Source organism: Lepus europaeus, chromosome 21 (genome assembly GCF_033115175.1).
Source record: "Lepus europaeus isolate LE1 chromosome 21, mLepTim1.pri, whole genome shotgun sequence".
Taxonomy (NCBI): domain Eukaryota; kingdom Metazoa; phylum Chordata; class Mammalia; order Lagomorpha; family Leporidae; genus Lepus; species Lepus europaeus.
The window spans coordinates 23,488,909-23,516,424 of NC_084847.1; the positions used below are offsets into that span (position 1 = coordinate 23,488,909).

General features: G+C 55.6%; 1 protein-coding gene across 9 annotated transcripts in view; it reads right to left on the bottom strand.

Annotated features, from left to right (window-relative positions):
• The window catches only part of LOC133750191 (katanin-interacting protein-like), a 189,675-nt gene that overhangs the window by 30,735 nt on the left and 131,424 nt on the right, over positions 1-27,516 (bottom strand). For all 9 annotated transcript variants that reach the window (XM_062179620.1, XM_062179618.1, XM_062179615.1 and 6 more), the window contains 2 exons: positions 22,699-22,914; positions 10,946-11,083 (listed from right to left, as the gene is read on the bottom strand). In XM_062179620.1, coding sequence (XP_062035604.1) covers positions 10,946-11,083; positions 22,699-22,914 — 354 coding nt within the window. The remainder of the gene's footprint in view (positions 1-10,945; positions 11,084-22,698; positions 22,915-27,516) is intronic.

Genomic DNA, 27,516 nt, shown 5'->3' on the forward strand with positions numbered 1-27,516 from the left:
GAATCCATGTGCAGGTGCAGAGCCCATGGCCATGGAAGCCGCCGATATCGGGGCTGACTCTGGCGGTGTCCACAATGGTGGGGAGTGTCACTGCCCCTTGAGGCTCACGCCTGGGAGCTGTCTGAGCGCCACATCGGCATCTTGGAGAAGACGGGGTGGGAGAACGGCAGGTCCCTCCAGACATCTCTGGACAAGGGCTGTCATTAGGACGGGATCCCAGCGGGGCAGGTGTTGTGGCGTGGTGGGTAAGCTGCCCCGTAGGATGCCTACATCTCCCAGCTGCAGTGCCGGCTGGAGTCCTGGCTACTTTGCTTTTTCCGATCCAGCTCCTTGCTAATGCATCCTGGGGGCAGCGGAGGATGGCTCAAGTGTTTGAGCCCCTGCCACCCACATGGGAGACCTGGATGGAGTTCCAGCCTCCTGCCTTCAATCTGGCTCAGCCCTGGCTCTTATAGACATTTGTGGAGAGTGAACCAGCGGAGGACGATTCTCTCTGCTGCTCTGTCTTTCAAGTAGATGAAATAAACACACTTAAAAAAATAGCTGTTTGCTCCCCAGGAACGATCCTGCTTTCTGTGATCCACTAGCCAAGGATTTAACCCCACACTCTCTCCTTTGCACCTGCTTCTAGGAAGGCTAGGGTGAGCCTTTCTCCTGCCGCCTACCTCCATCTTTGCAGCCACTTGTGTGTGTGTGTGTGTGTGTCCCAATTTCCTTGGAACGAATCTTTTCTTCCTGGTTTAACTAGGGTTATGTTTATACCTTCCATCACACCTTCCTCAAATACTTTCCACATTTTCCATTATGCCTGCTTCCTCAAATCCCTTTCCCAACGGATTTTCACAAGGACATTTGGAAACTCCAGCTGGCACACGGGTAACCACAAAACACCTTTCCTTGCCCCCGTTTCACCCCGCATCTGATGAGAACTAGCTGTGTTAAGACCATAACACATTTTTAATATAACAATATTAATATTGTTTCAATCTAAGCAATTTAATTAACTTGGCAAGGCTGCCTTCCTCCCTGGCCCTGGCATGGAGCGACACGTGTCTCCCAGTGAGCGCACCGACTGCTCAGTCGAGATTAATAGCGGCACCGGTCACGACAGCCACAGCGGAGCTGGGGGCCTCGGCGCTCTCCATCACTCTCCCGGGATGGGCGCCCGCCTTCAGTGCAGCCTATGTGACCAGAAGAGAGACCCATGGAGCAAAGCACTTGCTGGGCCTCCTGTATACCGAATGCCTGGGCGAATCCTTTAAAGCAAACGGAATGTTAGCTCCGCGCCTGGAGTTGGGCCAGATGCGCACTGGCTGCGCTAGGGCCATGTGCAGCCCTGGGGGCCCACGCTGAGGGCGTCCCACACTCGCACACTGCAGGGGGACTCAGGCTTGTCCCCTTGGCTCACTGTTCTCTCCCTCACTGTAGGCTTGGGGGGGGGGGCCGTGGTGGGCTTCACGGAGTGAGCTGTTTCTGCCCAGGGAGCCACGGCCCGTCTTTAGCACTTGGCTCAAGCGCGGGCTCCTCCAGGAACTCTTGGCCCTCCCTGGCACCCCCAACTCCAGTGGGGTCAAGGGGCTTCCTCTGGTCTCCCAGAGTTTGGCTGGCAACCTGGATCCCTGCATGTACGACCTCGCCTGGGGTCCCCATGTGCGTGCCTATCCTTGCCAGGACGGGAGACTGCCAAGGTCAGGGCGGGGGCCCATTTCTAGCCATCTGGGGGCACAACTCTGGTGACTGGATGCGCTTTGAGAGTGCAGGAGGTGTCGGTGGGACCTTGTGGCACTGAGCAGGGCCAGGCTCTGAGCTGACCACTCCGCACCGCAGCCAACGTCATGGTTTCTGAGGACAGAGGGCGTGGCTGGGACCTGGCACTTAAGATCTCAATCCCCGCTGGCAAGGCCCGCAGAACACTTAACAATCTCAGAACTAGCTGCTCATATTTAAACACGATGTCCATTTCTGGCCATCCTGGAAAACCTAGGCCAACGGGCAACACAGGTGCTGAGTCATGGCCGCCCTCGGGCTGCGAGGCAGTTTTCTCTCTGTTGGGAGGCAGGGCCATGGGGCAGTCCTGTGATCACCAACAAGCTGCTCTGTGTTATGTGCCTCAATTTCCCCATGTGGAAAGTCGAGCTGTCCCCACCTCCTAGGACTGCTGCACAGAATCAATGAGCTGGTATAGGACGCGCATGCTTGGGGTACTACCTGCCCCTGCCCTGTACTGTGTGCTCAGGAACCACGAGCTGTCATCATGCCTTGGGCCTGGTCTGCTTCCTGGATGTATGCACCTGCTAAGTTGGCTGCTTAGGCTAGCGGGGTCCAGGGACATCCTATTCCACTAAGGCCAGGTGCCGTGGTCTTGCTCCTGGCACAATCTGGCAGCAGGCACAGAACAAGCCCCATCCACTCTAAGGGTGTAGACGTTTTCTTGTTACCTTAGGGCCAGCCTCTGCAAGGCCTGGGCGTGTGCTATGCTTGCCATTTTAATTGACCCAATGGACACTGCAGAGGGGGCTGTCAGGGTCCTGGCCCGGGGGGAGGCAAAAGAAGCAAGCACAGCTCCTGTCCTCCATGCGTTCAGCTGTAGATGAAGGGGCTGTGAACTCAATGCCAGGGGGGCCCCAGGGGTGGGCGTCTGTGAGCTGCAGGACGCATGCCCCCACCCCCAGGTCTGGGGAGCAGGGGCTACTCGGCTCCAGCCAGGGGATGCGTGGAGGGAATGCCGCCAGCTCTTCAAAAGCCAATTTCCTGATCCTGTCAAAGGATGCCCGAGCCATAAAACACCGTGAGGACCACACAGAACATATCTTCCAGGGGACACTGGCTTGTGACACCTGAGGCTCAGGACACTGAGGACACCCTAGGGAGGCGTGGGGCTGGAAGACCACCAGAGGGGTGCAGGGCAGCCTGGCACTGGGGGAGGCTCGTATGTGCAGAGACGTTTAAGCAGAGCCTTAGGGCTTCTGAAGGCAGGGTCTGGAATGAGCTGAGTCAAGCACTCCAGGCAGGGGTTGGCAGGGGCGAAGGCACACCGGAAGAAGAGCTTTACGGGCCCAGAGAGAGGGGCTGCAGGGGGATGGGAAAGCCGGGGTGGGGGGCAGATCTGGGGATCCCGGAGCGGAGGAGGTCACCAGCACCAGTGCATCCAGGGTGCAGGCCAGTACTGCACAGGACAGGGACAGCACTGTGCCCTCTGCTAGGGAGGCGAGCAGGAGTGGTGGCGACTGTGGCGCCATGACTCAGCTTCAGCAGAGCTCCCAGGGGCGAATGGCGAATGTGGCCGGTGCTGCCAGCTCCTCTGGGCTCCCAAGAAAAGTAAAAAAAGCAAAAGGACCCCGTTTTTAAATGTTAGCAATTAATTCAAATAATTGGAAAAACGCCGTGGGAGCCAGCTGAAGTCCGTGGGCCATGTGTATCCAGCCCGAGCACAGCCCCAGGGGCCCGGCTTTCTTCCTAGGATTCGGGTGAGGCCAGTGGCTCGGGGCTGCTTCCCTGAGGTAGCCTGAGGCTTCAGGGCCTTGCCTTCCTGGCCCCCGGAGCCCCCCGGTCCACCAGCAGGTCTGGGTTCATCTTGCTGCCCCAGGCCTGTGTCTGTGCGCACTTGGGCATTTCTCTCTGCGCAGGCGTCTGCCTGGTCCCAGCAGCAGCACAGGGGTGTCAGCTCCCCAGCCTGCCCTGGGTCCGGGCAGCACAGGGGCATCAGCTCCCCAGCCTGCCCTGGGTCCGGGCAGCACAGGGGCGTCAGCTCCCCAGCCTGCCCTGGGTCCGGGCAGCACAGGGGCGTCAGCTCCCCAGCCTGCCCTGGGTCCGGCCAGCACAGGGGCGTCAGCTCCCCAGCCTGCCCTGGGTCCGGCAGCAGCACAGGGGCGTCAGCTCCCCAGCCTGCCCTGGCCCCGGCAGCAGCACAGGGGTGTCAGCTCCCCAGCCTGCCCTGGCCCCGGCAGCAGCACAGCGGCGTCAGCTCCCCAGCCTGCCCTGGCCCCGGCAGCAGCACAGGGGCGTCAGCTCCCCAGCCTGCCCTGGCCCCGGCAGCAGCACAGGGGCGTCAGCTCCCCAGCCTGCCCTGGCCCCGGCAGCAGCACAGGGGCGTCAGCTCCCCAGCCTGCTCTGGGTCCGGGCAGCACAGGGGCGTCAGCTCCCCAGCCTGCCCTGGGTCCGGCAGCAGCACAGGGGCGTCAGCTCCCCAGCCTGCCCTGGCCCCTGGGACACAGCTCAGCTCTGAGTTCTAACCTGCTGGGTGGAGCCTGCACGCCTCGTTGGGCCCCTCCCTCTAAAACCCAACATCTTTCCATTCCCCTCAGCTGCTTCCAACTTGAGCCCTCTGTGGGGGCCCTTGTGGCTACCACGCCTGTTTCTGAGTGTGAACTCAGCCAGGGACTTTAAGTGCTGCAGCCCACACACCAGAGCGCAACCTCTGGCTACACACAGTGGCCCAGCCCGAGCCCGAGGCCAACACCCCAGGAGTGAGGTGCCAGTTCCATTTCCACCGGCCACCCTACTAAGCTAAGTCACCTCGGCAGGCTGCACTGACTCAGCCGACCATGTGAAGGTTACAACTCCGACTTAAAGGTCATTGCCATGTTTGCCCTTGGTTTATAACCTGATACAAATAAACTACCTGTTAAAAAAAAAAAAACACATGATTTTTGAGACGATTTGGGCTATTTAAACACAGAGTGGATATTAGATGAACAAAATGTTCAAAATGTTCAGAATCCTGGCGGCACTAGGCTTACAGAAAGACACACAAGGTACTGAGGGTTGAAATGGGATGACAGCTACTATTTACCTTCCCATGTTACAGGGACAAATGGGACAAGAACAGCAGGGATGCTGGTCATGGCTGGAGCTAGGGATGGAAACACGGGCCATCAAGGAACCAACCTCCTCACTTTCCGATTGGAAACTTCCTCCTGGGCAAAGGCGTGGCTTGATATGCAAATGGTGGGGACAGCGTCTCCCTCGAACAACCCATGGGCACTGCCGTCCTCATCCACGCCCTGATCATGAGCCTCCTCTCTGGGCCGCCCACACCCTGTCCTCCCTTCTCAAAATAGAAGTCTGAGTGGTCTTTGAAATTCCTCACCCCACTCACAGCTCCCCAGGGCTGGCACTCACACGGAGGGCACAAAGGGCAGGCATTCCACCCCCCTTCGGGGAGCAGCAATTCCCCATTCAACAGATGCAGCCGGGGCACCAGGACATGGACTAACCTGCCCACGGACCTGCCTCGGGTAGGTGCCCTGCCGCACACCTGTGCTCTGATCACCCAGCCTGCTCTCTCTCTCTCTCTCTCTCCGAATTAAGATCCACGTAACCTGGTCTCTGCCTCCCCCTGGGACCTGCCCTTACACTCCTTTGCTCTCCATCCTCCAGCCACTGACTCAACAGCCGGCCCATCAAAGTTCCTGTCTCAGGAGCTGAGCCCAATGAAGAACGCTTTACCCATGGCGGCTCCAGCTCATCCTCTAGGCCAGCGGAGACACCTGCCCACCGCACCCGCTTCTCCCTGCGCTATTGTATCATCTTAGGAACTCTTAGCACTACCGGGTATTTCGTCATCCCCTTGCATCCTGGTTTCTCTCCCCCCACCCCCCATCCCCACCAGAGGGGCAGGGCTGGGCAGACCAGGTTCACCACCATGTCCTGAGCGCCAAGAGCTGTGCGGCCCAACATGTAGTCAGGCAGGGCTCCTTAAATCAACATGAATTAGAGCTGAGCACCACTTGAAATGCAGCTTCGCAGGTCGGGCGCCCTGGCCACATTTCAAGTTCCCAGTCACCACCTGTGTCACGTGTCTCCTCCATGGGATAGGACACGTAGAGCACACTCCGATGGGCGGTGCTGGCTGAGACCACATGATGTATCACAGACGTATACACTGGGGGATCACACTGTTCACCCATTCACTCTAAACGGAACGAGCACCGTGGCTGTACCCCGGGTGCCGGTCCTGCCCGGCTCCTCTCAGCTGCCCCACTCACAGTTACAAAAACGGAAGAGGTGGCATGGCCAGTGCCCGTGCCAGCCATGTGCCTGTCGTCACTGCAGCAGATGGCGGCACCAGGACTGTCACACAGGAAAACTGGTGGGATGGTAGCAACCCTCTTCCCAGCAGGTGTTGAGAAAAAACCAACAGACCTCAGGGTCCCTGCCCAGCCCTGTCCCTTACACCCTCTGGCGGGGGTGGGGGGTCTTCACCTGGGAACATCAGAAGAGGGGACAAACCCGTCATCACATGCTCCTCCTGAGCCATGATCCATCACGGCACCCTTGACGAACCAGAAGGAAGGTTCCAGATCCCGCTCGAGACAGCACTGCCAATCAAAGGTGGCAGGAGACACAGTCCAGCCACCATGCAGGGTCAGGGGCTTCCAAGCCCCGGTGCCTCTTGTTTAGTGGTCGCTTCTCCCACGGAGGACTTGCTGAGAGCCGCTGAGTGACCAGCCCCTCCCCCCTCCCCGCCGCGCTCAACAAATGGCAGCTGTCACAAGCGGAGGTGGCTGCATGCCATCTTCTGCGCACGGCGGTGGATGGAGTGTGGCCTGCACGTCCTCACTTCCCCTCCCAAGCCCCTCTGCGTGGGGCCGGCTCACAGGCAACCATGTGGCCTAGTGAGGCAGGGAGGAGCCTCAGGACTTCACCGGCGGCACGTTTTCCAGGCAAGACCCCCCTTTTCCTAGCACCTTCTCTTCTGGGCCAAATAAGCCTGCGCAGGATGAGCTCTCACACGGAACTCTGCTTCCTGGATTCCCACGCACAAAGAAGCTGTATTAACAAGCCGTGTCTGGGAGGCCGAGCCCTGTCTCCCATAAACTCTCCTTTTATCTCCTCTAAAACACACAGTGATAGCCTTCTCTGGAGAATATCAAAGCCAGCCAACCTGCGGCTGCATCTGTTTGTGCTTTTCACTCCCTGCTGGGTTGTGGCAACAGATGGCTGTGCGTGACACAGGCGGCAGCGGCCGGCAGGTTTGCAGGTTTCAGTCCTCCGCAGCCAGTCCGGGGCGGGGGGGGCGGGGGGGCCCAGGACCTTAGGGCTCTGGTCCTGCAGCCGCCAGTTCCTCCCCGCCCTGTGCACTGCGGCTCTGCCCTGGGTGCCTGTAGAACTCCGGGCCTTGCTCCTGTTTTGTATTCTACACACACGAGGCAGGCTGAACAGAGGTTAAAGAAGAAAGGCAGGCCTTGGTCAAAAGGGGTGAGGCTTATCTGCTTTGTAATCCGGCACACAGAATCTGAGCTACGCGTTCAGCGGCAGGGGCCGGGCCACGGGGCATGGGCTTGGCAGCCAGCACTGTTTCATCTCCCCTTCCAGAAGGTGCTGGGGCCTCTGCCAGGAAGTGCTGAGCAGGAGAAGGGAGCGTATGGCCCCAGAGGCCTGGCGGGGGCTGCATCCAGGGCCTGGAGGGGGAAGGGGAGGGGGAGGGGGCTGCCGTGCCCACCAAGACGTCCTCGCAACTGCCAGCAGCCTGGGCTTCTTTCCCTCAAATTCAAGCTTTAGATGCTTATTAAAAACAAAACAAACAAACAAACAAAAACCCAAGGGGCTAGCGCTGTGGCACACAGGTTAAGCCACGGCTTGTGATACCTGTATCCCATACGAGTCCCAGCTGCTCCACTTCCGATCTAGCTCCTGCCACCTACGGGATGGATTTCTTGGCTCCTGCCTTCAGCCCAGGCCAGCTATGGCCGTTGCGGCCATTTGGAGCGTGAGCTAGCAAATGGCAGATCTTTCGGTGTCTCCCTCTCTGTTAACTCTGCCTTTCAAATAAATAAAATAATTCTTCCAAAAAAAAAAAAAAAAAAAAAAAAAACCAAGACAGAGATCAGAGAAAGCTTCCCGTTATCCGTCTGGGCAGCCTCATGTGTGAACAGAGCTGGCCGGCTCCTGAGCTGCAGGGGCCAGCAGTTGCCAAGGGCTCAGGATGCGGTTAGTAGGGAGATGGCCAGAGGGCGGGGATGTGGGAGAAGTGCAGGGAGGGAGGGCGGCAGGCCTGGCTCCCGGCCTGGCTCCCGGCCGGGCTCCCCAGCTCCACCTCTAGCCTGCTGGGTGACCCGTGCAAGCCGCCGACCTCTCGCATCCTCTCGGGCCCTCACCCGGCTGTCAGAGGATGACCCAACTGCTCATGGGCTCCTGGGAGCAGCAGCTCCGTCGTTCACTCCTCGACCGCTTATTTCGGGTTTTATTTATGACTCCGACCCTGCTCTCTCGAGGTGTGCACAGCCCCGTGAGGGGGACAGGTGTAAGTGCTGATGCAGGGGAGGATGCCCCTTAGCCATGAGGGCCAGCTTCCTGGGCGGATGTGAGGCCTGGGTTTCCCAGGACTAGGAGGCAGAGAAGCCCATTCTGAGCCCCAAGGGGCCCGGGATGAAAGGCGTGGCCGCCTGGCAGGCAACAGAGCAGCGGGCAGCTGGCACTCTGCAGGGTGCCATGAGTAGGCAGCACGGACAGGCAGGAGAGAGGTGCCAGGGGGTGGGGGTGAGGTTCTGATGGCAACCTCAGGGCTTTGACTTGGATCTCCTGGGTCAAGAGGGGCCCCTGAGGATTGGAAGCAGCAGAGGAGTGGGTCAGGCCGTCCCGGCAGCTGCTGGAGAGAGGGGAGGCTGGACCCGGGGCTGGCCTTCTCCTTCCACACTTCCTTGCTTTTGCACGCATGGTTCCCGCTACCCAGGCTATACTGCCTCCCTCTCTGCCTCAACTGACTGCTGCTGTCTTGGTGCACTCCTGCTCAGCCATGTGCTCCTTCTAGAACCTTCCCTGATTGCCTCCAGTCAGAGGCAGTTGGCTCCATGCAATCTGGGAGGGGCCAGTGCAAACTGGAAGATGAGTTTTCTTTGAACTTTAGGAGGGTTTAAAAAGAGGACTGAAATTAGCTACTGATATTTACAAACAGGAAGGCTCACATCAAAATATTAACTATTCCCGCTTGCTGGGAATATTTCAAAGCTCACAAGACAGGGGTGGGGGTGTGTGTGCATCTGGCCGAGGAGCGGTTAGGGTGCGGTTGGGATGCCTGTATCCCGTCCTGGAGTGCCTGGGTGGGAGTCCCAGCTCCTTTGCTTCTTTTTTTTTTTTAATTTTTATTTATTTATTTATTTGATAGGCAGAGTTATAGACAGAAAGAGAGAGACAGAGAGGAAAGAGAAAGGTCTTCCCTCAGCTGGTTCACTCCCCAAATGGCCGCTACAGCCGGCACCAAGCTGATCTGAAGCCAGGAGCCAGGAGCTTCTTCCTGGTCTCCTATGCAGGTACAGGGGCCCAAGCACTTGGGGCCATCCTCCACTGCCCTCCCGGGCCACAGCAGAGAGCTGGACTGGAAGAGGGGCAACCAGGACAGAACCCGGTGCCCATATGGGATGCCGGTGTCGCAGGCGGAGGATTAACCACGTGAGCCACGGCGCCGGCCCCTCCTTTGCTTCTGATCCAGCTTCCTGCTGATGCACACCCAGGAGGCAGCAGGTAATGGCTCAAGTAGCTGGGTCCCTGCCACACCTGTGGGAGATCTGGAACCAGTTCCAAGCTCCCAGCTTCAGCCTGGCCCAGCCCTGGCTGCTGAGGGCATCTGAGGCGTGAGCCAGTGGTGGGAGACCATTGCTGGTCTCTGGCTCTGCTTTTAGATAAAATGAACAATAACACAAACAGATGTAGCTGCACTGGCTCCATGCTCCTACCTAGTAACCATTCCTTGAAGATGAAAAGTGGCTTTCTCTTTACCCGGGGGATGGGCTTGCCAGTCCTCACCACGCCCTCTTGTCTGTAACAATACTGAGGATGAGGGTCAGCTCCTACTATTGGTGACCGGACAGTATGGCAATTCTCGACCTTGTGTCCATTGTTGAGAGAGGAAACCAGGTGGGCGGAGTGCGTCCCCGTCCGCCTCCCTCACTGGGCTACCTGCCGGGTCACAGGCTGTCTGACTTTGCCTTTCATTGAGTCCTTAGTCACACTCCAGGTACACCCATCGTAGCTTGAACTTGTCAAGTCAGACGCACAGAGTCCGCCTCACCTAGTGCATCGTGTTCCGCGGCGCTGTGCCCTGGGGAGCGCCGGCTGTTTCCCTGTCGCAACCACGGGGCTGACTGCTACCCAGCATCGCTAGAGAGGAACGCACTGCGTGTCACTAGCCCGGGTAGAACATCCAGACTCAAACTTCAAAGTATGGATTGTACCGAATGTCTGTCACTTTTGTAACCAGAGTCAGGTCCAAAAATCCTGCATGGAGCCATGCGGAGCCGGGGGAGCCATCTGCACATCACATTTCTGTATTTCCTTGTCTGCTCGGCTTGTGAGACAAGGCGTTCCTCCAGGGCTCGGAGCACAGCACCGTCAGAATCTCTCACGCAGCCCGACGGCGCCTAGTCCGTGCTCACTCATACACACGAAACGAAGGAGCCAACACAAATGAACACGGCGTGGAGGGAAGGCCAGGGAAGGGGAGACGGTGTGAGGCTCGAAGGGCTCAGGGTGGGGTCTGGACCTGGGGGGCGCACGGCAGCTGTAGGCCAGGGCCCACTGCACAGAGTGTGTGTGTGTGTGTGGGGGGGGGGGGGTCCCATACCAGAGGACTGTGCGCCTGAGAGCTACGAAGAGATGTGGAATCCTGGGCCCTGACCGACGCTGCTGAATGAGAACCTGCAGTTTAGCAAGACCCAGGGTGGCGGTGTCACTGCGGCTACGCGTGTGACAGGTGATGACTAAGAGACTGGGCCTGGGGTCCAATTGATGGGTTCAGGTTCTCTGACACTTACTGGCTGTGTGACCTGGGGCCAGTTCCATGGCCTCTCTGTGTCTTGTCTGGCTAACCGAGTCTCAGCTGTGTTCCTGGGGGGCTCTGACAAACCCAGGTGAAAGAGCGGGGCCTCCTCGGACCCCCTGTGCCACTGGAGGAATCGGGCTGTTGGCTGACCACTGAGCGCCTCCACCCGCCCGGCCAGATACTCACGTCGTCTGCCGTCCAGTAATTCCACACCTTGATCTCGGCCAGCCCGAAGTCGCTCAGCTGTCTGGTGTTGCGGATGACGAAAAAGAGCTGCAGCGGAGGGTGGAAGGGACACACCCACGGGGAGGCGTCCTTTGCGCTCTGAAAGGCCAGTGAGAGAGGGCGGTGGTTAGGCACATTCCAGCTGCTCCCCAGAGGAAAATGGCGGGGACCTTTTGGCTGACCGGAAGCAGGAGGGGGCCAGGCCAGGACTCCAGGCCACCCAGCGCAGGTGGGGTCTCAGATCACCCCCACCTGGACCGCGCCTCACAGTATGCTAATGACCCCGCCCCCCCTGCAAAGCTGCGCGTGGGCCCCTCTGATCTGCCCGCTAGCCTGGGGGTGGGGGTGCAGGTTGGGGGGAGATGCCAGGGAGAGGGTGGGCAAGAGCCACCGTTTGCTTGGGCTGTTTGTCTGATTAACCTGGCAGACACAGCATATGCTTTTCTTTTGTGAAACCCTGCCGAGTTTTCTCAAATTTAAAAATAGCAAAGAAAGAAAACTGGCTTAGGCATTCAGTGGGAACGGGGCCATGGCACTGAGCCTTGGGATTTATTCTGTTCCCTTTCAGGGTTTCCAAGTCTGCAGGTCTCGGGTTGCAGCTTCCGCCCCGCCTTCCGCCTCCATGAGTGGCAGCCAAGGCTACTCTTCAAGACTAGAGGGGCAGAGCGGGCAGGGGGCCTCTGTGTCATTTCTCATTCCCACCAACCACAGTCTGTGTCATACGCGCTTTGGAGCAAGCCACATCAGGAGGAAGCCAGCTCCTCGCTTCTCTTTTCAGATAGCTCCCTGTTCTCCGCCGGGAAAGCCGACAGCTGTCCCCAGGTGTGTCCACGCCGGCTCGACCGCCGTGCCTTTGCACGGGCTGGGCCTCTGCTTCCTTGTAGTAGTCCTCCCGCCCTGGGAAATCCAGGATGCAGCTGGCACGATCACCTCTTCCTCTGACCCGGTTACTCTGGCCCCCGGCTGCACCCAGCACCTTGCGATGTCCACGTGCCTTTCTGGCCCACGTGACCTGCTTGCATGCTGACCCCTCACTCCCCACTCAGCTGTGAGGCCCCTAAGGGAAGTGCCTGCCCGTATGGAACTCAGCCCAGAACCCTCAGGGTTCAGCACAGTCCCCTGGCCATGCACAAAGGACAGCAGAAGCTTTGGAAGATGAAGACATGACTGAAGGAGTGGATCAATGAAATGCACCTGCTAACAGCTGTCTTCTTATTTATTTTACTTATTTACTTGAGAGGCAGAGATAGGAGGTGGGGAGAGATATCTCCCACTGCTGCTTCATTCCCCAGATGCCTGGCCTGAGCCAGGAGCCAGGAATCAAATCCCGATCCCTGTTGGGAGGGCAGGCATCCAAGTGCCGAGCCGTCATCTGCTGACTCTGGGAGGCCGTGAGCAGACGCTGGAATGGAGAGTGGGGCTGGCCCTGGAACGCAGGCACTGGGATTCGGGATGCTGGCATCTCAAGCAGCAGCTCCCTTGCCATGCCACAGCCTGGAGCCAGGGCGGTGGCTCTCTAGTGGGCCACAGTCCCCACTACTCCCTACTGCCTCACTTCCCTCTGTATTTGCCCGCCCAGCCCCTGCAGGCGGCTGAGTCTGGGGTCCTCGCTCAGGGGCTGCAGCATGAGCACCTGCTGAGCCCTGCCACTGCCCTAGTGGTGACCCTGCTGCACAAGGAGCCTCGCCCTGCATCTGAGAACACCTCCACCGACTCCTGCGCCTGCTCCTAGCAGGAGCCAGGGAAAGCCGCTGGGGTTGTGCTGGCCCCCAGGGCATGGGAGGGAGAGGCTCAAGCCCCAGCTGCGGGCCAGGACAAAGGAGGTCTGTTGTGGTGCCAACAGTGCCCGTCAGGAGGGAGGAGGCGGCTTCTGTTAAGGGGGAGAGACGAGTTCGCAGGGGTTCTGACTTCTTCCAGCAAGTCCGCCAAGCCTCCAGCCCCGCAAGGACTCAGAGTGCTCTGGGCAGCTGCCAGGGGTCGAGAGGCGAAGGCAGTGCGGAATCCAGGGCGGGAGTGTCCTTCCCTGGTTGCGCAGGTGCCAAAAATGGGTCCCTGTGGCTGCTTGACGGGACGCTGACCCTCCAAGGTGGGCTGTAATGGATTTCCCTTCACGTCGCTGTCAGCGGGGGGAACAGCAGGAAGCCTAAGTGGGAGCCGTGGTGTTCAAAGTCAGAGAACATTAACCTGTGTGGGGCTCGGGGCCTCATTAGCAGCTGAGCTTCTGATGTTTCCTGGCCACAGACAGAATCCCCGAGAGCAGCACTGGCAGGAGGCGGCCGGGGGCTGAGCCCCAGGTGCCAGGCCAGCAGGCAGAGCGGCCGCCGGCGGTGCCCTCCCTCCCCACCACAGGTGGTTAAGAAAGACCCCTGGTTCTCTCTGAAGCTGGGAGCAGGCCCTGCTGCGGTTCCAGAGACCAGAGCTCCTGCAGGGCTGGGATTTGCCCAAGGCTGCTCAAGATGGCGGATTGAGTCTTCACAAATTCATTCATTCATTCATTCATTCGGCCTCAGTTTGGACTTTCCCCCGAGGCAGAGCCTGCGGCAAGGAGCCCAGCGTTAAGCAGTTTGTTTAGGCAGTGCAGGAAGCACCAGCCAGAGAGCCGGGAAGGCAGCTCGCGACAGGTGTGCGAGCAAGCCAGCTGCTCTGGTGGGCACAGGAGCTCAGGCCTGCAGGGAATCAGGAACCAGCATAGCAACTCCACGGACCAGCACAAGCAAATCCAGGGGACAAACAGCAGTGCTGGTGGTCGGAAGAACAAGGGTTTGAATATTTGGCCTCTTAGTTCACACAGGAGTCCCGGCCGCAAAGTCCTATGTTAACGGTTACTCAGAGGTCGGCCACTGCATCGCATTGCAATATCGGGAGGTGAGGCCTTTGAGGGGTGTTTAGACTGGACCAGGTGGTAGGGGCAGAGCCCCCAAGAGTCAGTCCTGGTGGCTTTATAAGGAGACAGGGGCCGGCGCTGTGGCATAGTAGTGCCTGCATCCCATATGGGCACTGGTAAGAAACCCAGCTGCTCCACTCTCTGCTGATGGCCTGGGAAAGCAGTAGAAGATGGCCCAAATCCTTGGGCCCCTGCACCCACGTGGGACCCCTGGAAGAAGCTCCTGGCTTTTGGCTTCAGATCAGCTCAGCTCTGGCTGTTGCGGTCATTTGGGGAGTGAACTAGCAGATAGAAGACCTCTCTTCTCTATTTTTGCCTCTCCCTCTCTCTAACTCTGCCTCTCAAATAAGTAAATATATCTTGGGGGAAAAAAAAAGAAAATAAAAAGGAGAGAGCCAGACAGACACTGCTCCTGCCATGATGAGATGTAGCCCATGGGGACTCTGGCCAGAGCCTGCATCATCGTGGTGGGATTTCGAGCCTTCAGACTGTAGGCCAAAATAGATCTCTTTTCTTGATCGGGCTGCCCCTGGTGCTTTGTTATAACGAAAGCTGACTGATAACCGGTGCGACAAGTATGCACTGAAGTGGCAGAGAGAAGCAGTATGGGTGGCACCAACAGCATCTGCTACACATTTGCCCTACAAATGCCAAGTTTGACTGGGAAGCAGAATTAGACGTTCGAACAACTCAGTGCCATCAGGGAGGGCAAACTAGTACAACTGCCAAGAAGGGGGAAAAAAAAAGGCTTGTCTATGAATGTGCCTAGCGGCATTGTTCCTAACAGCCGACAGGGGTCAGGACGCAACCGATGACTGGCAGATCCAATGTGCTCTGGCTGTGCCACGGGTGTCATTCAGCCATAAAAAGGAGGGAAGCGCTGATGCACGCTGCAGCATGGATGGACCTGGAGCACACGACACGGAGTGGAAGCAGCCAGACACAGTACGATCTCATTTATAAGAGATGTCCAGGGCAGGCAAACCTAGACACAGAAAGTAGGCTGATGGCTGCCAACGGGGTGGAGTGGAGAATGGTTATTAATGGGGACACGGGGAACTGGCACTGCATTGTAGTGGGTAAAGCCACTGCCTGCAGTGCCGGCATCCCATTTGGGCACTGGTTCGAGTCCTGGCTGCGCCACTTCTGATCCAGCTCTCTGCTATGGCCTGGGAAAGCAGTAGCAGATGGCCCAAGTCCTTGGGACCCTGCACCCATGTGGGAAGATCCAGAGGAAGTTCCTGGCTTTGGATCAGTGCAGCTCTGGCTGCTGTGGCCAACTGGGGAGTGAACCAGCAGATGGAAGACCTCTCTCTCTCTCTCTCTCTGCCTCTCCTGCTCTCTCTGTGTAACTCTTTCAAATAAATAAATAAATAAATCTTTTTTAAAAATGGGACATGGGTTTCTTTTGGGGCCTAAACTCTACGATGCAAATAAGAAATGTTCTGGGTCTGTGGCATGAATGATCAGGGAAGTCTCTCTGCAGCTCCTAAGCTAAGGGGCTTTTCCAGTCCAGCTTTTCCTAATAGGATCTGTCACCCACAGGGACACAGGGCTGTCCTCAGAACCAGCTCCAACTTACTGAATCATCACATCACGAAGGAAAGAATGACTGAGATACCTAACAACTTGGGAGGAGGTCAAGGGCACTAGGCAGGCAGAGGAAAAGACCACCTCGGCAAGACCGCGCACCGTAGGAGGCCGTATTTACAGCATTCGTAAAACGTCAGGGAGCACGGGACGGAGAGCAGTGTCGGCGGCGGAGAGGGAGGTACGGGGAGCCCTTTGCGGCGATGGGTCTGGGCTGGACCGATATGGTGGGAGCCACGTGGAACTGTACACACACACACACATCGCATGCAAGTGAGGGCGTGAAGGTCTGGACTTCGCACCTATGTTGAGGTCCTGGTTTTGACCACATACACAGGATGTTACCTGTGAGGGAAGCTGAGCAGGGGCCTGTGGCATCTCTCCATCCCTTTTGTCTTAAAGGAGATAGGATTCACATACCATAAAACCCAACATTTTCAAATGTACAATTCAGGGTTTTGTCTTTTTTTTTTTTTTTTTCAGTTTAATAACTATCACCACTATCTTCTCCCAACGCTGTTCACTGCCCACAAAGACCCATGTCCCCATTAGTGGTCACTCTCCACTCCAAGCCCTGGCGACCATTGATCTGCTTCTGTCCCTAGACTCGCCTGTCCCGGGAGCCTCTTACAAATGGGAACATACAATATGTGGCCTCCTGGGTGGCTGCTTTCCTGCGGCGTCATGCGCGTGGCCGCAGGCATCAGTGCTTCCTTCCTAAGGCTGAGTGATGTCTCACCACACCCTACACCACACAGCTTAACCACTCAGCAGCTGATGGACACTGGGGCTACTATGAAGCCTGCCACCATGAACATGCATGCCCAAGCTTGTCAAATATATACCTCAGTGTTCTCATTTCTCTCGGGTACAGATCTAGGCGTGGCGTTGTCAGGACATGGGGTAACGCCACAGTGCACTTTGAGGAACGGCCAAGCTGTTTCCCGCAGTGGCTGCATCTCTGAACTTTCACATCTCTGACAGCAAAGTACGGGGGCTCCAAGCTCTCCAGGTGCTGGTCCTAACACTTGTCACTTTCTCTTTTCTTTCATTTGTAAGAATGACAGCCATCACTGTGGGTGTGAGGTGTGATACTGATTTGCATTTCCCTAATGATTAACACTGCTGAGGATCTTTGCATGTGCTTGTTAGCCATTAGTATATCTTCTTGGAAGAATGGCTATTAACAGTCCTCTAGCCACATTTGAATTGGGTTTTTGTTGCTGTGGAATTTCAGAGTTCTTCTCTTTATATATTCTGGATACTAGGTCCTTGTCAGACACATGAGTTTGGAAACACTTCTCTCAGTTTATGGTTATCCTTTTACCTTCTTAATAGTGCATCTGAAGCAAACACGTTTTAAATACTTGATCTGTCAATTTTTTCTTTAGTTGCTTGTACTTTGGGTGTCAGATCTAAGATTCCACTGAAAATTCAAGGCTCAAAGAATTACATTTGTTTTCTTGTAAGGGTTTTAGAACTTCAGTTCTTACCTTTAGGTCTCTGATCCATTAAGTTGGTTTTGGATGTGGTTTGAAGCAGGAGTCCAACTTGATTCTTTTGGATGTGGAAATGCACTTGTTGAAAAGATCATGGCTTCCTCACTGCATGGCCTTGCCACTGTGGTCGAAATCGACTGGCCGTAGAAGCAGGCGTTTATTTCTGAACTTTCAGTTCTATTCCACGGATCCACCGGAGGATCCATGCCAGGAGCATGCAATTTTGATTACTGTAGTTCAGCAGTAAGTTTTGAAAACTGAGTAGTGTGAGTCCTTGTCCTTCTTTTTCAACACTGTTTTGGCTATCTCGGGTCCCTTGAATTCCTATGTGCCTATTTAGGATCGGCTTATAAATTCCTCAAAAAAGGCAGCTGGACTGTTGATTGGATTGCATTGAATCTGTAGATCAATTTGGGGAGTCCATAAACATGAACGCTTTCCCATTTATTTAGGTGGTCTTTGATTTCTGTCGACAATATTTTGTACTTTCCAGTGTGTCCATGTGTGGTACTTCTTGGGTGAAATTTATTCCTAACTCTTTATTTTGATAAGTATTACAAACAGCATTGTTCTCTGAATTTTCTTTTTAGATTGGTTATTGCTAGTGCATAGAGACGCAACTGATTTTTGTATATTGATTTCTTATCTTGTAAACTTGAGCTCAATTTCAGCCTTCCTGGTATATTTTCTGTATGTGAGATCATATTAACCGCAAACACAGTTTCATATCTTCCTTTCTATTTGCTCACTTAACCGCCCAAGGAAGAGGAGTGGTGGAAGCAGGCCTTCCTGCTTCGCTCCTGATATTTCGGTCTTCCACTGCGAAGTCTGACGTCAGCTGTGGTGGCTTCAGAGATGTCCTTTGCCAAAGGTTGAAGGGGAGGCTGAGGATGCTGTCTTCCTGGTGGCTTTTCCTTCGAAGGGTCAAACGCCTTGTCTACCCCTATGAGATGCCATCAGGCTACTTCCCCCTTTGTCGTATTAATATGTTGTAACACACCTTTTTTAATGTTGCACAAGCTTTGCATTACTGGGATAAATTTCACCTGGTCTTGATGTGTAGTTCTCCTTATCAACTGCCAGATCCGATTTGCTAGTGCTTTGTTCAGAGTGTTTACATCTAATTTCATGAGGGATATTGGTTTCTAGCTGCCTTTCTTACAATGTCTTTGGTTTTGCAATCAGGATAATCCTGGCCTCAAAGAAAAGCATACCCTCATTTTAGAAGGGCTTATGAAGGATTGGTGTTCATTCTTTAAAAAAGATTTTATTTATTTGTGTGAAAGAGTGACAGCAAAAGATGAGAGAGAGAGAGAGGTAGAGAGAGGGAGAGAGAGAGAGCTGTCATTCACTGGTTCACATCTTCACATAGTTGTATAATACACAGGACTGGGCTAGGCCTAGGCCAGGAGCCAGGAACTCCATCCTGGTCTCCTACATGAGTGGCAGGGGCCCAGGTACTTGTGCCATCATTCACTGCCCTCCCAGGCACAGGAGCAGGAAGCTGGATTGTAAATACAGCAGCAGGGACTTGAACCAGCACTCTGATAGGGATGCCAGTGCTGCAAACAGCAGCTGAACCCACTACAACACAATGCTGGCCCCAACTAGGGGTTAACACTTTGGTAGAATTCAGTGAAGCCATCTGGTCCTGGGCTTTTATTTGTGGGAAGTGCTTTTGATTATTAACCCAGTCTCTTTATTTCCTATAGGTCTATTCAGGTTTTCTATTTCTTCTTGAGTCAGCTTTGGTAATTTGCGTCTTCCTAAGAATTTTTCCATTTTATCTATATCTAGTTTGTTGGCATCCAATTATTCATAAGACTCTTACAATTTTTTTCATTTCTGTAAGATCAGTAGTAATATCCTGATTTTATTAATATGAATCTTTTCATTCTTTTTTTTCCCTTTCCCAAGCCTAGCTAGATTTGTCAGTTTTATTGATCCTTTCAAACAACTAACTTTAATTTCATTGATTTTTCTCTATTGTTTTTCTGTTTCTGGACTATTTTTTACAATTTCCTGGGGATTTATAATTCTTTCCAAATAAAAAGGTTAAAAAAGAGATTGCATGAGTATTGCACTCTTTTCTGTGCTGGGGATAGAGTACAATTAGGACAAATCAAAGCCTAAGCCCTCAATGGAGAAGTCAGAGAGTAAACATGTGAACAACACAGGTCTCACAGTGAGGGTGCTCTGAAGAAAGTGACAAATGACAACGTGACATTGGCTATAGGGGGAGGGGCCAGGACTCTTCCAAAGTTGCTGGGTCAGGGAAGGTCTCGCTGAGAAAGTGATATTTGGGGCTGAGATCTGAGTGTCAAGAAGCCACTTGGAAATCTGGAGGGAAGAAATTCTGAAGAGGTGGTAATGAACTTGGCAGCTCAGAGGAGCAGAAGGCAGGCCTGTGGCTGCAGGAGCCCCGTGTGCAAGGGGTGTGTTTGCCGAGTAGGGGATGGAGGTCAGAGGAGGGCAGAGAGGAAGGAGGGGCCTGCTCACAGGAGAGGGACCTGGGTTTTATTCCTCAGTGCAATGAGAAGTGACGGCGGGGCTTCTAGGTGGGGAAGGGCACAATCTGATCGCCTTGGACACAGAGTGGAAAACGCAGTGGGCGGCACGAGAACAGAAGAAAGTAAGAAATGGAGGCTGTTTCATAATCCACATGCGACTGAAGCTGAGTTGGCAGCAGACACAGGGAGAAGGGACCAGATTCGGGCTCCATGGTGGGGGCAGGAGCAATAGGATGTGGCGGCCTGCAGGAAGGTGGTAGGGACAGTGTCCTGTCCACACTGCATTCCAGGACAGAAAAGTGTGTGGCACAGACTTTAACTTTTGATTTGGAGCTAATCACAGGCTCACAGGGAACCGCTGATGGTACAGACTCCTACAGACTCCAAGGGGTGGGCTCGGGCAGCAGAGCGCTCAGTGAGCAGATATACCTAGAGGAGAAGACACGTGTGGGTGGGGGGCAGTGGGACTCCAGCTCTGGTTTCAGATCTCTGAAGGCCAAGCTGACATTCATGGTGGGGACTCTGAGGAGCAGGCAGGGCTGGGCATAAAATCAGGGGTCACCTTGAGGCCGTAGGCCAGGGCGTGGCCAGGGAGAGAAAAGGGGGTGGGCATAGATGGAGGAAAGTCTGGTGGAGCCCCCAGTGCCTCCATTGCAGCCCCTGCTCTTCTGAACCCAGCCTCCACTCCCGGGGACCTCAGCTCAGCTGTCAGCTGGGCCCCAGCCAGTGCTCTACAGTTAGGGGAAGCCATGGGACTTGGGTTTCTCGGGGATAAAACGGGGAGCCTCATCGCAGGGGGAGGGTTGAATGAGGAGGTGCGCCAGGCCCTGGCTGGCACACACAGTGGACCTGATGGCTCTGATGGGTTCTGTGTCCTGGGAGTCCCAGGCCTGGCATGCAGGATGGCCCTCCAGGAGGCAGGGGGCACCCAACCCGGCCCACCCCCTGGCAGGCCCTGGGAGACACAGCTGCTTATGTCCCAACCTCAGGACAGAAAACTAAAAACAGAAGCCACAAATCCCCAAATCCCCAAACCACAGGCCAAAGTCCTCACTGCCACCCCACAGCAAGCTTTGGTGCCTGACTACTGCCCTCTCTTATGTACTGGGGATAGAGTACAAGCAGGACACACCAAAGCCCACAGACTCCAATCCGCAGGCACAGCAGAGAGGTGCAGGCCACGGCATCCACACAGCCATGACCCCACAGGGCCTGTTTCTCTCAGAGGTGGGGCTCCCAGGGCTGCTCACCTGGAAAGGGGCTCAGATCCGCCTGGTCCAAGCCTGGGCACAGCTGGTTCCCAGCTGTCTCACGTCTCTGCTGCCTTTCCTGTCCTAACAATCTGGAATTTCTTCAAGGAGGATGCCTCCCTACCCTCCTGGGGTGCCGGTGGCCCCAGCATCTGGGTGCCCTCTCAGAGCCAGGGGGAGCATGAGTGTTCCTCTCTGGGGACTGTACATCCCCAGCAGAGCAAAAGATCGACAAATCACCCAACCAACAAACAGACTGACGGATTGACGGACAGACTGACCAGCCATCCAAAAGGCACGCTCTGTTCCCTCCCCCTGCAAAGAAGACCAGACCCCAGGATACTACTACAACTCCACCATGACCGTGGGGCCTTCTGGGCTGGCTGCAGTGGTGAGCCCAGCAAAGACTTGAAACACCTTCTCTTCTTTCTCTTTCTCTCCTCTCCTTCCCTCTCTTTCTCTGTTTCTCTTTTTAAGATGTATATACTTATTTGAGAGGCAGAGTTATAGACAGAGACAGAGAGAGGGAGAGAGAGAGACAGAAAGGTCTTCCACTCACTGGTTCACTCCCCAGCTGGTCGCAATGGCCAGAGCTGGGCTGATCCAAAGCCAGAAGCCAGGAGCTTCTTCCGGGTCTCCCATGTGGGTGTAGGGTCCCAAACACTTGGGCCAGCCATCTTTTGCTGTTTTCTCAGTCGCATTAGCAGAGAGCTGGATCAGAAGTGGAGCAGCTGGGACAAACCTGTGCCCATATGGGATGCAGGCACTGCAGGTGGAGGCTTCACCTATTACGCCACAGCGCTGGCCCCTCTCTCTTCTTTATTTTTTAAAAATGCACTAAAGTGAGCCAGGTTCGAGTTTTGCTGATGATAGTCTAAGAGCTGCAACAGGTTATCTCCCCTCATCTCTCACCTGTCCACAGAGTCAAGACCAGAATGCGGCTAGCTACAGCTGGGGGTTTTAAAGCCTTGTTTTCTCTTTGAAATGGGGTTAGTGACGTCTACTCCTTGGTGCTATCACTCTTGGTGATCAGCAAGATCTGGTATCTGGAGCCCAGAGGAGACCCAAGCACCACGCAAAACTCCTGCTGCTCACACGGGAGCCTGTGTGTTGCGTTGACGTAAGAATCTTTTTTCTTTTTTTTTTTTTTTGGTGCCCATTTTACAGATGAGGGAACTACAGTAGAAGTTAGGAGAATGGCTTGGGGGCCCCGAAGTTGCAGGTCATCAGCTTTGGGAGCGGGTCTTTGGTCTTCTCGAGACTATGCAGTTAGGTCAAAGTTGGATTATAGCTCCGAAGACACTCTTTGCACCCTTCTTTGGAAGAGATACCACAAGGACAGGGCAGGGAATTTAAAAGGCACAAGAGAGCACCCGAGGAACGCTCTTCATCTTGCCCTGGGCCCCGGCCTGCAGGCAGCCCCGTCTCAGTCCCTCAGGCCCCCCTGAAGGTAACTGTGAATGAACCGAAGGGGTGCACGGTGAAGACCTGTGGCTGGTCGTTTTGTCTTGGTCTGACTTGCAAGTGGCAGGAAGGGAAAATGCCAAGGTTGTGAAAACCTGCTAGATAATTTCAAGGAAGGGAAACATTCGGTGCTGGTAGGGGGAAGCAGGACCCCGAGAGGGTGTGGCCCTGGGTCCCGGGCCAGGCTGCAGGATGGCCGTGAAGGGCGCTCCACTAACTTCCACTGTGTGCCCCCTTCAAGTCCACACCCTTCACCAAGCCTGAGTTTCTTCTGCTACAAAATGAGGGTGTGGGTCTTAGTGACCCCAGGGGCCCTGTGTTTGCTGGTGGCCAGAGTGGGTGAACTGTCTCTCCCAGGAGAACCCCACAAACCAGGGCTCAGGGAGGGGAGGCTGGGAGGCCCCCCTCACTGCCCTAACCCACGGGACAGGTCCCCGCCATGCAACTGCACCCCTTAACCCGGACTTCACACGGACGCACTTAGCAAGGAAGGGCTCCCCGCAAGCGCCCCACTTACAGCTAGGTTCCTGTTGACCAGGCGGCCCAGCTCGCCCGGCGAGTCGGCGTGCCGGATGTCCACGTCGTGAGGCGACACGTACAACTTGCTGTTGTTCAAGTCAAAGAACTCAACCTCCGTGAGGCCCACCCACCGCGGGCTGCCCCAGTTGGACAGGATCTCCATGGTCACGTATACGGCGTCTCTGACCTCCACCGCTCTCCCTCTGCGCACGTCCTTAAAGGGAAAGAAAACAGACAAGGAGGATGAAAATCACAGCCGGCTTGGCTTGCGCTGCCCACGGCGGGCTGGACGGCCTCTGGCCAGCTCGGCTAACCACATAGGGCCTCAGTTTCCCCAGTTGTACTGGAAGGGGAAGGGCAGCACCCACTCCCTGTGGTTATTAGGAAGAGCAAATAAACCTGCATTTGTACAGCATTTAACACACGGTTACTGTGTACCCTGGTGCTTAGCAGGTCTTCTGTTTACGAGTTTGCAAATAAAGATGTTTGCAAAAAATCAGGTTCTGCCTGGCCAATGCAACAAAGTGTACTTCTCTTCCCCTCACTGCCCAGGGATCATGTCCCCAGCAAGCCAGGACTGCTGCCAAATTAGGTGGAGTCATGGGCCGCATTGTGTACCCCCAAATTTCATCCATAGAAGTATCAACCCCCCAAATCTCAGCAGGTGACTTTATCTGGAGACGATGCCTTTAAAGAGATTAAATGAGGCCCTAAGGGTGGGTGCCGATCCAATCTGACCAGTGTTCTTTTAAGACAAGACATTTGGGCCCACGGGGACACATCATGAACACACCATGGACACACACAGAAAGTACATGTTAGGGGAGTGTGTTTGGTCTAGCAGTTAAGATGCCACCTGGGATGCCTGCATTTTAGAATTCCGGAGTCCAAGTGCTGGTTCTGCCTCCTACTCCAGCTTCCTGTTTTATTTATTTGAAAGACAGAATTACAGAGCGGTAAAGCCTGAGAGAGAGAGAGAGTTCTTCTATTCCGCTGGTTCACTCCCCAAATGACCACAACGGCCAGGGCTGAGCTGATCTGGAGCCAGGAGCTTTTTCTGGGTCTCCCACGCAGGTGCAGGGGTCTAAGGATTTGGGCCGTCTTCTACTGCTTTCCCAGGCCATAGCAGAGAGCTGGATTGGAAGAGGAGCAGCCGGGATTCGAACCGGCGCCCAAATTGGATGCCAACACTGCAGACCGGGGCTTTAACCCACTGCGCCACAGCGCCAGCCCCTGAGCTTCCTCTTAATGTGCAGCCTTAGAGGTAGCAGAAGATGGCTCAAGTAGTTGGGTTCCTGCTGCCCTCGTGTGAGACACCCAGACTGAGTTCCTGGCTTCCAGTTCTGGCCTGGTCCAACCTGAGCCACTGTGGACATCTGGAGGGGGGAACCAGCGGATGGCGAGTTTTTCGGTCTCTCTGTCTCTCAGCTAAATAACAGTGAAACAAATGATCAGAAAGACCATTTGAGGATGGAGTGAGGACGCGGCCATCTACAAACCAAGGAGAGCGGCCTCAGGAGAAACCAATCCTGGAGGAAACAGATGTGTGGGGTGATAGCAGCCCCAGCAAAGGAACACAGGAGGGAACAAGGGCCCCGCCGCTTTGCTCGGACGGGCCACTGTACCGCTTCAGCCTGGCCAGGGAGGATGGGATGACATCACCTCTGCGAGACTCCCATTAAGCACATTCAGCAGGTATGAGCCCTGGCCCTGCCTGCACACACTTACGTGTCCTTTTAATTTTTTTTTCCCCATTTCTCTCCTTCACTGATTTTAATGCCCGCCACCTTCCCAGGCAGGCTGTGTGGCCCGAGAAGACGCAAATGGCAACCATGCAGAATGGCTTTCTGGAGGCCTCCGGGGCCCCAGCACAGCACTGGTCGCCACGGATCAGTCGCTCGTACAATGGCGCGCGCCCTGCGTGCACCTGCCCTGCTAATTAGCCCCGGGAATCTGCAATGGCTCTGTGAGCAGGGAGCCGAGCAAATGCACAGCAACTGTTCCCCACTTATTTTTTTTTTAATTAACAGCCAGTGAGACGTGCTATCGCTCAGCGTGTTTGCACGAGCCTTGAGTGCCAGGCCACAGGGATGGGGAGGCGGCAGAGAGGTCAGCCCACTGCTCCCCGGAGGAACTGGGGGCCTGTTTGGATTAACTTGGCCGCTGGCAGAATCCACAGTTATCTTCTCCTCGTCACCTTTCTGTGGCTTCACGGGGCCCTCGCCAGGTGCTCCGCTGCCCTGGGCCTGCTGACAGACTTACACCAGCCTGGCTGACTTGGGGTGGGGGAGGCGGGGCAGGGTAATGAGCTCCTGCTTGTGGGGCGCACTCCAGGAGCTGGTGGGCAGCCTGGGAGGCGTGAAGAAGCGGCAAGGCTGTTCACCTGGCTCGGCGGGGCTGCAGAGGGGCTGCACGGCAGGAGGGGGCTGCCGGGGCTGCTGCCCGGCTCCACGTCATGCGTGCCAACTCCTGAGCTGAGCTCTGTGAGGGCTGCGGGCCCGTTCACCCAGGACATCACGACTCGCCACAGGACCGCCACCTGCTTTCTGTATTGCCCGTCGGAGGCCCCTCCTGGGGGTCTGGAGGCAATGCGGGCTGGGAAGCCCCCAGCGTCCACTGTCCCCTCTCTCCCTGAGACCGCATGGTTGCCCTGCGGCAAAGTCACTCCTCTCTTCTCAGCCATGAGACACAGGAGGACCGAGCTCTTCCCACCCCGAGGAGGGCACCCTGTGTGTGTCCCTGGGCCACCAGGAGGGCACAGCTCGGTGATGTCCTGGCCTGTCCTAATCTCTGCTTTGTGTGGGTGGGGGGGGCGAGGGCGGTCTTCTCTCCCAACAGTGGGGTCTGAGAGTCTCCCAGCACAAGCTGGGAGCTCCGCCCACTATCAGGCACCTGGGCAGAGAGCACTGGGGATTGGAGCCTCGGGGTGCAGCTGACGCTGCGGGGACCCAGCAGAGAGACAGGGTGTGAGCTGCCGGATCCAGCCCCACCCGGTCCCCTCCGTGGAACTGGTGGTGACACGTGTTGGTAATCTTTCTCCTCTCTGTTGCCTAAGTCAGTTTGCCCTGCGTTTTCTGATGTCTCCCACAATACAAAGGGATGTGAACGATCCAAGCTCTTTCTCGTGTGCCTGAAGTTGCACTACGCTTAGAATCCCTACAGCTAAGCAAGCAACTGTTCCAGGCAGGGCAAGCAAGGAGCCGACTGCTGCAGATAGCAAACTTTCAGAGGCTGGTACCAGTTCCTCCCCGCCCTGAACCACACCTGTGACATCCTCGCGGGGTCCTGGGGGGAGGGTGGGTAGGTTATTTCTCCTATGTGACAGCCACCCAAGGTCACACGATCTCCATGTGATGGCACCAGATTAAAGCCAGGATGAGGGGCAGGCAGTGCGTGCAGAGGTTGGGACACCTGCAGCTCATACAGGAGTGCCTGGGTTCAAGTCCTGGCTCGGCTTCTGATCTCAGCTTCCTGCTAGTGCTCACCTGGGGAGGCAGCAGGTGATGGCTCGAGTATCTGCGTCTGTGCCACCCACATGAGGGACCCAGATTGAAGTCCTAGCTCCTGGCTTTGGTCTGGTTCAGCACTGGCTGGTGTGAGCATTTGGAGCATGTGTGAGCATTACCAACGGATCGCTCTCTCCCTCTGTCTCTGCCTTTCAAATAGAATGAATGAATAAAAATTTTAAAAATAAACCATATGTGTCGGCACTGTAGCACAGCAGGTTAAGCCACTGCTTGAGATGCTGGCATTCTAGATAAGCTCCAGCTAGAGCCCCAGCTGCTCTGCTTCTGATCCAGCTCCCTGCGAATGCACCAGGAAAAGCAATCAGCAGAAGATGGCTCAAGTCCTTGGGCCTCTGCCTTCTATGGGGGAACCCAGGATGGAGTTCCTGGCTCTTGGCTTTGGCCTTGGCCTATTACTGGCTGTTGCTGCCACTGGGGAGTGAGCCAGCTGATGGAGGATCTCTCTGTCACTCTGCCTTCCAAATAAATCAGTGTGCGAAAATATGAAAGCTCCTGGTCATGCAGCACTGCTGCCTTTTGTAGTTTGTGCCCAGCCCCATCAATACTCAGCACCTGAGGCCGGCGCTCTGACACAGTGGGCTACGCCTCTGCCTGTGGCTCCAGCATCCCATATGGGCGCTGGTTCATGTCCCGGCTGCTCCACTTCCGATCCAGCTCTGCTATGGCCTGGGAAAGCCCCTGCACTTGGAATAAGCTCCTGCCTCCTGACTTCAGATTGACGCAGCTCCAGCCGTGGGGCCATCTGGGGAGTGAACCAGCAGATGGAAGACCTCTCTCTCTGTCTCTCTCTTTCTATAAGTACCTTTCAAATAAATAACTAAAATCTTGGAAAAACAAAACAAAATCATTCAACAGCTGAGTCTTCGCAAGGCCGACCCAACCATTTGGCCTCAATGAAGACCAACGTCGCCTTGTGCAGTGGACCTTACACCCTTGGGAGTTCTATGTGCGGCGTCTCCGCGAGGACCACTCCAGCCATTCGCACTCCTGCGCCATGCTGACATCGCACACTTCCCCGCCTAGGTCCGTTATCACGAGACATTTAGGTTACCTCTCTTTCCATCCCGCCCCTCATTTCCGCCTACTTCCCCGCAGCTGAGTGATGTCCTCGGGGTAAGAAAGGGGGTGGCCGCGCAGGAGCCGTAGGCATTTCTGGGGCTCTGTCTGCCTGCGCCTGGCCTTTCAAGAGCCCTTCCTGTTCGCTCAGCCGCCAGCAAGGTGCGGCGGCCTCGGCTTGGCCATATCCCTGCCAGCGCTCGGGGTCACCATCAGAAGTCCTCTGTCAACTC